At 42.7% G+C, this 12,197-nt stretch overlaps 1 protein-coding gene across 11 annotated transcripts in view; it reads right to left on the bottom strand.

Annotated features, from left to right (window-relative positions):
* MPHOSPH9 (M-phase phosphoprotein 9) overlaps positions 1 to 12,197 on the bottom strand; it is a 38,117-nt gene that overhangs the window by 16,273 nt on the left and 9,647 nt on the right. For 10 of the 11 annotated variants that reach the window (XR_006742363.1, XM_045585540.1, XM_045585541.1 and 7 more), the window contains 8 exons: positions 11,325 to 11,415; positions 9,562 to 9,668; positions 7,676 to 7,798; positions 7,070 to 7,530; positions 6,574 to 6,729; positions 5,475 to 5,562; positions 3,035 to 3,250; positions 436 to 483 (listed from right to left, as the gene is read on the bottom strand). Coding sequence is in view for 10 of the 11 variants with exons in the window: in XM_045585540.1 (XP_045441496.1) it covers positions 436 to 483; positions 3,035 to 3,250; positions 5,475 to 5,562; positions 6,574 to 6,729; positions 7,070 to 7,530; positions 7,676 to 7,798; positions 9,562 to 9,668; positions 11,325 to 11,415 (1,290 nt within the window). In the remaining variant the exon portion in view is untranslated. The remainder of the gene's footprint in view (positions 1 to 435; positions 484 to 3,034; positions 3,251 to 5,474; positions 5,563 to 6,573; positions 6,730 to 7,069; positions 7,531 to 7,675; positions 7,799 to 9,561; positions 9,669 to 11,324; positions 11,416 to 12,197) is intronic. The other variant, XM_045585539.1, reaches the window with a different exon arrangement.

The raw sequence follows: 12,197 nt of genomic DNA, 5'->3' as shown, positions 1-12,197 counted from the left end.
AAATACTGGGGTCCCACTTACAGCATCACTGTGGGTTTCACTGCATACAAATGGTAGTTCCCCTACAGAGCTTTAGTCAAGAGTTCAAACATAGTAAGTTCAATCCCACAAAAAGCCAATGCTTTGAGAAACAAAACTCTATATTTAAGTAGTATTAATTATTTGCATCTGCATGGCCTCTTACTCTTCTAAAAATTTCATCTCACCTCAAATGCAACAGCCATCCAATAAATATTTGTTAAATGAACAAACCCACCAGACTGCAAGTTACAGGTAGATATCCAAAAATAAGCCTACTGACCAAGAGAAGGTAAGTCAGCGCCAACAGCTACGGGGGACAGGGCGAGGGAGCAGGGGGAGGCCAGGGCCCTTGGCTTCCAGTCCAGTGCTCAGCCTCCACCACAACCCAGAACATGAGCAACGAACCGCTATTACCTTTACTCTTTCGTGTTCTCTTCCCAGGGACTCATACTCTCCTAAAAGCTGCAGGAAAAACAAAGAATTGCACCAGAAAATTAACATAATATCCACTGAAGGATACACTGTAACAGTGGCTCCCAATGTGAGATACACACCCCACAGGGGGGCAATTTGACTTTTAAGGGGGCAACTTAATTTTAAGGGGGACAATTCGAGAATGAGTTATTAACAGTGATTTTTTTTTTTGCATTTCTTATGATTCTAGAGGCCTCATATAGAGTATATCTATATATATACATACATATATATATGTATGTATATATATATATATATATACATATATATATATATATACATACATATATATATACTACTAAAAGGCTAAGTAATTGTAGCTAGTAACTAGTAACAGTTTGACCAGCAGCTTTGACATGCAATGACCATCAGGGGGGCAGACATTTAACACAGGAGCTGCTGAGCTGCGGTTCCTTGGCAGTGGTGGTACTTGGGTAACGCACCCGGAACTAGAGAAGAAGGAGTCTGTTTTTGGGGTGCGACACCCAAGAACAGCCCTCTCACAATCCGGGGATGTCAGAGAGCCAGTTTCGGCCTCATCCCCACAGGCCAGGCCAAGTGACCGGACTTGCCAGAGGGACCCCACTCACTCTGCAGACACCCTTCGATCCGGAGCACCGCCCCAGATGGCCATGGGTGGTTGACTCTGGGGCCCATTTCTCCCGGTCCCACCCCACCAGCCACCTTCTAATTAATTTCCTTTCAACGTGCATGAATTGGGGCACTAGTAAATATATATTGTGACATATTTATACATTTCAGTTCTCTATTGTTTTGAAACTTTATTTGCTATTTTTTCATATCACTTCATAGTATTGTTTAAATGTTTTTATCACTGAAACCGGTTTGGCTCAGTGGACAGAGCATCAGCCTGTGGACTGAAGGGTCCCAGGTTCAATTCCGGTCAAGGGCATGTACCTTGGTTGCAGGCACATCCCCAGTAGGAGGTGTGCAGGAGGCAGCTGATGGATGTTTCTCTCTCATCAATGTTTCTAACTTTCCCTATCCCATCCTCTCTGTAAAAAATAAATAAAAAAATATATTTATAATAAATAAATAAATAAATATGTTTTTATTGATTTCGGAGAGAGAGGGAAATTTCAATGATGAGAATCACTGATCAGCTGCCTCAAACTGCTGCACAGTAAAAACAGGACAACTATCACCCCTAGGAAAAAGAAAGGTTGTAAGAGAAAGGAAATGTACCCCTGTACATGGCAGCAAAGATGAAGAAATGCTGGATACTGACCTAACTATAAACAACAACACACGTATTTCAAATTGAAGACAGCTAACTAGAAACCATACCATCGCTTGTTTACTACAGGAGGAAAAATGCTGCTGCCGATTAAAGTGCGACACGTGGGGTAAAGCTGCCCAGTTCCAGAGCCGTTACAATGGGAAAGAGAAGGCGCCTTCGCATCAGTTCAGTATGTGAACCACATTGGGAGCAAATGGTGCAAGTAAACTGTCACCGTGCACAGAAGGAAGTCATATACTGTCGGCTTTGACAGGGGAAAAAGCAAGAATAATGTAAGTTTCCTATTTAGAAACATGGAGGAAAGTTCTGGAAGAAACAGCTAAAAGAGCTGACGGTAATGGCTTCCAGGGGACGGAACTCCAAGGTACAGAGAGGGGGGAGGACTTGTTTTTCATTTCCAATTTCGCTATTTAAGCCATTTACCCGTGTCTCATGAAAATAAAATTTAAAACCAATTTGCAACAGCATGGATGGACCTGGAGAGCATTATGCTAAGCGAAGTAAGTCAGTTGGAGAAAGATAAATATATGATCTCACTCATTTGTGGAATATAATGAACAACAAAAACTGATGAACATAAACAGATCCAGAGACAGAGAAGCATCGATCAGGTGGTCAAACCTCAGAGGGAAGACTGGGGAGTGTGGGGGTAAGGGGAAGAGATCAACCAAAGGACTTGTGTGCATGATATAAGCATAACCAATGGACACAGAGACCAGGGGGGTGAGGGTATGAGCTGGGGGAGAGGGACGGGAATGGAGGGATAAGGACACATATGTAATACCTTAATCAATAAAGAAGAAAAAAATTTTTTACACCAAAGCAACAAGCATCAAAACTAAAGCTACCAGGAAGAAGCTTTCAACAGTCAAAATACTTTTAGATTTTTAGGTACCATGACAAGGGATATTAAGAAAAACTTAGAGGGGAAAAATACAACCTGAAACCTACTCCCACATCAGTGCCACACAAATGCAATTTTAAGTGAAATCAGAGTGAAGAAGTGTCAGCAAACCGGTTCTCAATCTTTGCCCTGCCAGACAACAGATGTTGGTTTCAGACTGCTCCCAGTGGGCCGCCAGAGACAAAGGCATGCGTGGGAGGGAGTGACAACATGGTCTCAGAGTTCACTTCCTGCTTTGAGACAGACCCACCCTACACCGTGGGAAGGTATATATTTGCAGCAACAGCAAAGTTATGTAAAATAAACTAAAATCACAAGAGCCTGTAAAAGACACCACCTAGTTACTTTAGCTGAGCACATCACCAAGCGCTTACATCTTGAAACATTTTGTTTTCCTGTTTCAGTCTGGCGTCTTTGTCATCTGAGAGTTTGTACGCGTTCTCAAAGGCTTCCTCCAGGTCCTGCAGCCTACACTTCAGTCGCACAATGGTGTTGTCCTTTTCTCTGTTACTTGTTCTCATTTCCTCGATGCGTTCTTGCAGAATTTTAGAGGCACTGCTGGCTGCACTGAGGCGCTCTCTGAAATCACTCTACAAAACAGACAGGATAATCAATTGTCTTTAATAAGAAATAGATGCCTCACCTGTCGGCATAGCTCAGTCGACCTATGAACCAGGAGGTCAAGGTTCGATTCCTGGTCAGGGCACATTTGCCCAGATTATGGGCTCGATTATGTGCCCCAGTGTGAGGCATATAGGAGGCAGCCAATCAGTGATACTCTTTCATCATTAATGTTTCTATCTCTCTCTCCCTGAAAAATTTTTTTTTAAATATATATATATATATATATATATATATATATATATATATATACACACACACACATATAACTAAAAGAAAAAGAAATATATATATATATAACTAAAAGAAAAGGAAATATATATTAGATAGATAGATATATATGTATGTATGTATATATATATATATATATATGTATGTATATATATATATATATAACTAAAAGAAAAAGAAATAGATGTTTCAATAGCAGCTAATAAACTGTGGGCATTAAAATATAATAAGGCAGCCGAAACTGATTTGGCTCAGTGGATAGAGTGTTGGCCTGCAGACTGAAAGGTCCCAGGTTCTATTCCAGTCAAGGGCATGTACCTTGGTTGCGGGCACATCCCCAGTAGGGGGTGTGCAAGAGGCAGCTGATCGATGATTCTCTCATCGATGTTTCTAGCTCTCTATCCCTCTCTCTTCCTCTCTGTAAAAAAATCAATAAAATATATTTTAAAATATTTATATATAATAAAGCAAAACATAAAATGGAAATCAGCAAATTTAATTTTTTAAAATATTTTTATTAATTTCAGAGAGGAAGGGAGAAGGTAGAGAGATATAAACTTTAATGAGAACCATTAATCGGCTGCCTCTTGGATGCCCACCACTGGGAATCAAGCCAGTAACCTGGGCATGTGCCCTGACCAGGAATGGTACACAGTTTGATGCTCAACCACTGAGCCACCCTGGCTAGGCAACAAATTTACTATTTTGCTATAGCCTGGGGTGGAGACCAGAAAGAATTACGCTACCATGAGTTGATCATAAAATGTGAACTGATGCCCTAACCTGTTTGGCTCAATGGATAAAGCATCAGCCTGTGGACTGAAGGGTCCCAGGTTCAATTCCGGTCAAGGGCATGTACCCTGGTTGCAGGCACATCCCCAGTAGGCAATGTGCAGGAGGCAGCTGGTCGATGTTTCTCTCTCATCGATGTTTCTGGCTCTCTATCCCTTTCCTTTCCTCTCTGTAAAAATTCAATAAAATATCTTTAAAAAATAAAATAATAAAATGTGAACTGAAAGCCACTGTTCAAGGCATTTGGATTGTAGAACTTACCTGTGGATCGCTTTAGTGAGGAAAAATAACCATGGCTATTAGAGAAATGATTCTGAAAGTATAGCTGAAATTTGTTGCCCTACATTCACATTTAAAGGTTAAAAAAGTGCATTCCTTAATAGGAAAATAAAATTCAAGGTGTATGTTAATATTCACTCAATCATTTCTTGAATACCCACTAGGTACTTCGCACCAGAGTGGCTAGAAGTGAAGATTAACATGAGGGACAAGTTCTGACTTCATGAAGTTTAGAGTGTAGGAAGAGACAAAGATGACTAACAAACATCAAAAACAAAGAAACAGCATGTAAAATATAACTGACACTTTCCACCAAAACAATGTTTATAAGGTTGTGTGTAGAAGAACAGAACTTGGCACTATATGAAAAAATTATATAGTTAAAAGCAAAAGTTTATGCATTTCTTATTATTTATATAAGAAAATGAAACCCTGGGCTCAGCTGGTTGGAGCATCAACCTTGTACATTAAAAAAAAAAAAAAGGCTATGGATTTGAATTCGGGTCAGGGCGCATACCCAGGTGCAGGTTCGATCCCTGGTCAGGAGAGTACGGAACACAACCAATTGATGTTTCTCTCTCAACTGATGTCTGTCTGTCTGTCTCCCTCTTTCTTTCTCTCTCCCCACCCCTACTCTAAGCATGTCCTTACATGAAGATTAAAAAACAACAACAGCCCTAGCCGATTTGGCTTTTTGGACAGAGCATCAGCCTACCATTGCTCTGGTTTTGGGACTCAATCCCCAATACGGGGTGTGCAGGAGGCAGCCAATCAATGATTCTCTTTCATCATTGATGTTTCTATCTCTCCCTCTCCCTCCATCTCTGAAATTGATATATTTTTTAAAAAGACACTAGAACAACAAAAAATATTAATAGAATACTTACTTACCACTTCTCTTTCTAGTAGGTTATTCTTATTTTCAAGTGTCCTCACACGGCTGGTGGCTTCATTCAGAGCACCATCTAATTGACCGCATCTAAGACCATAGAGTGAAATGAAACAGTTGGAAAGTCAAGCCCTCTCCCTGACAAGTGTTCCACAACCTAACCGACTCCCTAGTGCATACAGCACATAACACCCACTCTCCACGTCAGCCAAGACTCAGGGTGCCGCGTTATAAAACACACGTGACCTGATGACAGCACAGTGTCAGAGAAGATACGATGTAGAAAGACCCCTAAGAAATAGTCACCAAAGCAAGGCATGAACAGATACCTCCTTGCACACCCATGTTCACAGCAGCAGCATTCACATAGCACCAGGAGGAAGCAGCCCAGGTATCCATCAGGGGATGGATGTAAGCATCCCTAGAGCAGGGTCATTCTCCCCTTGTTCCTAGGATAATTGTCTGGGTACAGTTAACAGGATAATGGTCTGGGTACAAAAAAGGGTTGAGCACTGCCCAAGGGCACTAGTCATCCAGCACCTTCTCATCAGGGATCCAGGTGTAGCACTAATTTCCCACAGTGACATTCCTTGACACACACAGTGTCTGCTCAATTGTTTTTAGCATTCAGCCCATAGGAAGCACCTGCGTGCATGTCAGTTATTAGTGTGTTCTAAGAGGATGGTTCAAATCTGTAAAAATAATTACTTAGGAAAACATGTTTTTGGTATTAAATTTTTAAAATCTGCCCGGCCAGTGTGGTTCAGTGGTTGAACGTTGACCCATGAACCAAGAGGTCACTGGTTTGATTCCAGGTCAGGGCATATGACCTGTTTGTGCTCAATCCCCAGGAAGGGGTATGCAAGAGATGGCCAATAGATGATTGGCCATCTCTCTGATCAGTGATGTTTTGATCTCTCTCTCCGTCTCTCTTTCTCTCTGAAATCAATAACAATAAATTATTTTCAAATCTGAGGTACATGATTTAGAAATGATTTATCATCACAATATACTATACTTTGAGAAAAATAATATATCCAAGTTGGGGAAGCACTAACAGTTAAATTATATTTTTTAAACTACAGTTAAACTTTGTTTTACCTGTCTACAAGAATTTGATTTGTTTTCTTCCAATCTTCAACTGCAGACATTTTTTTTGCCTCCAGCTTCTGTTTCAAGCTACTTATTTCTGATTCATAATAAGCTCGAAGATCTGCTATGTGCCGGGCCTGCTTTTCCTTCAGGTTCTGCCTGACGCTGTCGGCAGGAGGGATAGGCTTGTTAGGAGAGTGTCTCCTCACTCTCTGTCCCAAGAGGAGCAAGAACAGTAATTCTCAAGAGCAAAAACATAGTCTTTTCCCTCTGCGCTCAGAAAATATATTATAGACAATACACAAGTTGACCACTAACGAAGTAAAGAAGAAAACAGACATGGATTATCTACTTTTTAGATGGTCTACCTTACAAATGCTATCTCTTTTTTTTTTTTTTTTAAGATTTTATATATTACTAAAATTCAATAAAAATCACTTTCATCATTTAAGCAGACACTACAGAAAATAGATTAGCATTACAGGCCATCCACTGAAATACATACTTAGACAATAGCACAGGATCTTCCAGGGAAGTCAATGAAATGCATTCTGGGACACTGTTGGCTGTACCTGGAAGCTGGGACTGACTGACTGAGGCTGCAGTTACCATGACAGTGTTTTCTTCTTCCACGGTGCTGACCGAGAGGTCGTTACTAGTGACAGTATAGACTGAGGGGAACGTGGAGCTGGTCCTGCTCTCGTTTGGGAATGTGTGATTTTTCCAAGAGGCCATTGGCGAAGCTTTTGCATGTGAAGGGCATTTGGGCAGCCCAGACAGCTGGGAGGTGGCATTACTTGCTTGCGAGAACGAGTCTATGTCAGAGTGACTGGACACACTGGGCTCCAGCACAGAGTCTGGCGAGAAGGAGATCCTGTCCTGGAGGGCGTTCAGAAAGCCCGGCAGCTGAGTCCCTGCCGTCTGCTCACTTGGCTTCATGTGTAGCGTTGGGTCCAGAGTCAGCACCTGGAAAGAGGCAGATGGATGGCGTGGCTCTCCCTCCGCACGGGCTGCTGTGGAGGTGAGCGGCCAGACCTCCAGGAAACGCGCTAAAGCCCAGGCGGGGTGGGAAGCAGCTTCACTCCACCCCGCAGAGTGCTGACCACGTTACCTCGGGCGGATGGTTGGGGCTGGAAGAAGTGAGATTCCTCTCGGGTAACTGCTTGTTTTCCCTTTGCTTTTTATGATAAATATCCTTCAGTGACGGAAGCTTCATTTCATTACTAGTATTAGACTTGAAGACACGAAACAAAATTATTTCAATGCTATTAGCAAAGAAGAAAAAGTTTTCTGAAATCAAGATCAGCACCATAAGAGATTTTTTAAAGATTGTCAAAACACTGAGCTTTGTGCTGTCAGATTTATAATAAAGGTTTGGAAGTCAAAATCTATTACAATGAGCCTCCCTCACAATGAGAAAGTTTTCCTATCCCCCCAGTAATAAATACTAAGGGGATCATCTGAACCTAATTACTTAATGGCCTAGAATACTTCCAAAGAATGAAATCATTGGAGAGCGAGGTTCTGAGATAAGACAAGACTTCAGGAAGAAGGGATGAGGCAGGACAAGGACCCTTCTCTCCAGACTGGTTTCCTGTGGCCACGGGGACAGCTGCCAAGAGGTGCAGCTCCTGTCTGTGTGGTTATGTCACCGAAGGGGCTAGCAGACAGGAAAAGGGTGTTTCTACAGCTTGACATCGGGGCAGCTGATCGATGATTCTCTCTCATCAATGTTTCTAGCTCTCTATCCCTCTCTCTTTCCCTCTCCCTTCCTCTCTGAAATCAATAAAAATATGTTTTTTAAAAAGAGTATTTTTTTAAAGAAAGCATTGCATCAGTTTAATTGATAAATTCTGGAGGATCCAAGATGGCTGCTCGGGTAGACATCTAACCGCAGCAGCACACAACAATTTCAATGGAATACAACTAAAATGTAGAGTGGACATTGCCCAGAGCTACAGGTAGTTGACTAATTGATAAATTCTTTTCTTGATACCCTATCACACAGAAAATCTTCAAATGGGTGGCATCTTAGAGTCAACAAATACAGTGTTAATTACTAAGGTTGAGATAAGGAACCAGGCAGCCCTGTGAGCAGAGCCCACTCACCCTCCCAGCCCCTCACAGTCACAAGCTCCCACCCTTCTCCCTCCCTGGGGCATCTGGCTTTTTGCTCCTTCCTCTGAAGATCCCGTCCACCACACTACCAATGGCTGTCACTCAGGCTCAAGCTCTCCTGTTACTTTAATGGTCTCTCTCCTTTCCCCAACCTACTCTGCTCTCATCACCCAATCAAGACAAGAAGTGAGGTGTGTACCTCCTTGTGCACATATTGGAGAGTTGTATTTCTTTGCTCTGAAATAAACAAAGCATTTACATTTCTTGCTCAAAGAAAATTAATACCAATTAAATTGTTCAGAATTAGAATACAAATAGATTAGTGGGAGGGTGTAATAGGGTACAAAGTCAAACCAGGCCTGAGAGCAGGAGAAGTTTATCTATGGACTTACTGTATTTAAATAGTAGGCACAAAACCACTTCATTTAATTTCACAAAGCACTCACTGGGCTTTTTTTTTAATCTTCACTTGAGGACGTTTTGTTGATTTTTAAAAAGGACATGTTTATTGATTTTTAGAGAGAGGAGAGAAAGAGAGAAACATCAATTGGTTGCCTCCCACATGTGCCCCTGCTAGGGATCAAACCCAAAACCTAGGTATATGCCCTGACCAGGAATTGAACCCTGGACCCTTTGGTGCATCTGATGATGCCTAACCAACTGAGCCACACCACGCAGGGTCCCTGGGCATTTTTAATCCCGCTCTTAAGTAACTTTCCTAAGATCACACAGGCAATGACAGACAGAATCTGAGAGCGGATGACTGTGATTTAATGCCATGCTTTCTTCTCTGCTTCAGACAGTGGAAAACACACAGTGTATAATGAAACCGAGTACTTATCCACATGTGACAATGCAAACACACACGCTCTGACTTACCGGGCTGGCTGACACTTGCGGGCAGGAGGACGGGGCAAAGGGCTTGTCTGTGACCTCGGGCAGAGAGGGGTACGTGTCCTTCTCCTCCAGTCTCCAGTGCGTCAGGCCTGCGCAGGCACACGGAAGAGAAGCAAGGAGAGAGAGAACAAATGTGTTTCTAGAGTAACATTTCTACCTCAAGAAAATGAAATGCGGGAAGTAACTAGCCTTTGACGAAAACAGTTCACATGGTAAGACACATGGCCTTGCCATGTAAGAGTCCTGCCTTCATGATCCAAGTATTTAAAGTTGAAATATATTACAAGTCAAAATCAAGTAGCACAATTTAAAAAATTAAAAGACAACAATTTCTTTGTGAATAGTACAGGCTTATATGAAAGCAATGTAAAGAATTCAATAATTTAAATATTTATTGAGCATCTACTGCGCACAGGGAGATTGAGACCAAACAAAAGGAAAGTCACAGAAGTCAGAGGGTTTTTAATTGGAAAATTTAAAAATCAGATAGAGCCGAAACCGGTTTGGCTCAATGGATAGAGCATCGGCTTGGGGACTAAAAGGTCCCGGGTTCGATTCCGGTCAAGGGCATGTACCTCGGTTGTGGGCATATCCCCGGTAGGGGGTGTGCAGGAGGCGGCTGGTCAATGACTCTCTCTCATCGATGTTTCTGACTCTATCTCTCCCCCTTTCTCTCTGTAAAAAATCAATAAAATATATATTTTTTAAAAAATCAGATAGAAGGGAATATGAAATTGGGGGAGGGGCAGGTGCTAGTTTTGGACAGGGCAGTCAGGGTTGGCTCACCTCAGAGTACCAACTAAGAAGGAGGTGGCCATTTTAGCCACATATGAGGCAGTTCCCATACAGGGAGCAGAACATTCCAAGTTCAGGAAGCAGCCCATGCAAAAAGCCCTCCAATGAGAACTTTGTGGACCAACAGCCTCCCTGCCCCAAGCAGAGAAAGGCAAAGAGCGGAGAGCATGAGGAGGTCGGAGCGTGAGGTCAGAGTGTGCAGGGCAGGCTCCCGTGGGCCTCCATAGGCCTCACAGACACTCCAAGGCCTCACAGAGGTTAGCGCCGAGGAGTCAGTGCTCTGACTCATCTGTAACAGGATGAAGGAGCAGGTGGCTGGCTACTCGCTGAGCACGGACAGAAAGGTGAGCGCGGGGAGGCTGGGAAGAAGCTGCAGGAGCCCAGGTGACAGGTGATGGGGCTCCATCAGGGTGACAGCGTGAAGGTGGTTGGGACAGCACAATTTCCAGAAGGCAATTCCTCCCGATGAACTGGTGTCGGAGTGTGGAAACGGAGCCACTATGTGAAACCATTAGAACTACAGTAAGGCTACCACAGCGAGTGGAGAATGGCTCCCAGAGTTTGCCTTTCATTCATTTTAAGGCACCGGGAAAACGCTGAGGTCATTTCTGCGCTATTTGCAAATACCTGCAGGCTCTTCCCCTGGCCCCAGGCACACGTGGCGTGTGTGGGAGGCAACCAACCCATGTGTGTCTCTCCCTTCCCTTCCACTCTCTGAAAATCAATGGGAAAATGTCCTCTGGTATGGATTAACTACAAAAGAACAACAAAAAAAGAAAGGAAAAAAAAACCTGCCAAAACACACCTATCCTGACAGCATGCAACCAAGTAAGGAAGCTACAGCTACCACGTGTTCACTTACAGAAACCACTCTAACCCACTGCATGGGAGTCTCCCCGCTGGGAAATGCAGTTAAAAAAAAGAAACTGTTAAAAATGTAAGTTTCATACCTGTTCCTGAATCAGACACCCACAAATTCGGGCTTTCATCTGGCTTACTGAGGTAAAAAGCACGAGGTGGTGTAGCAGCAGCGAACTCCAACTGCAATTCAAGAGGACAACTGTGAGCCGACAGCTAAGCGCCCAGGCACACACTGCTGACCGGGCCGAAGGGCAGAGACCCGCCAGGGTCCGTGCACAATGCCTGGCTGGCCCTCTGGTGGCAAGAATGCGAAAGAATGGGAATTAAACGACAAATTCTTCTCTTTCCTACATAATTTATAAACGTTAAATTGGGTTTTCTGTAGAGGCCAGAGGAGAAAATGGGGAGCAGGTGTTATTCGATGAGTCTGGAACAAAATGTGTTAATAATCTGCCGTCCACTTGCAAAAGAAATGTGAGATGCCTAGAATTAAAGTCCTTTGGTATAAAAATGAATGCAAAAGCTATAATAATTTGTCTTTTCATTCAAACTACATTAAATCAAATCAACTCTGAAAACCACAATAATTAATATGAACTTCAAATAGTAGACTACATCTTTTTTTAAAATATATTTTTATTAATTTCAGAGAGAGGAAGGGAGAGGAAAAGAGATATAAACACCCCTACTTGGGATTGAGCTTGCCAACTAGGTATGTGCCCTGGACTGGGAATCAAACCGTGACCTCCAGGTTCATAGGTCGACACTCAACCACTGAGCACACTGACCTGGCTGAGGGTTTTTGAGAAACAATTAAATGAATTACTCTGTTTAAATGTGACATTTGCAGTTGAAAAAGAATTAGGGCCTTTACGAAACAGTTCATTTTTTTCTAGTATTTTTCCCTAATTAGTTTTGTTTTCTGGGAAAGAAGCAAGACTGAGGGCCAATCACTGTTCCCC

Source organism: Pipistrellus kuhlii, unplaced genomic scaffold, assembly GCF_014108245.1.
Source record: "Pipistrellus kuhlii isolate mPipKuh1 unplaced genomic scaffold, mPipKuh1.p scaffold_m20_p_20, whole genome shotgun sequence".
Lineage (NCBI taxonomy): Eukaryota > Metazoa > Chordata > Mammalia > Chiroptera > Vespertilionidae > Pipistrellus > Pipistrellus kuhlii.
Note: the sequence above shows the minus strand (reverse complement) of the source record. Positions and strands in the feature narration are given on the sequence as shown.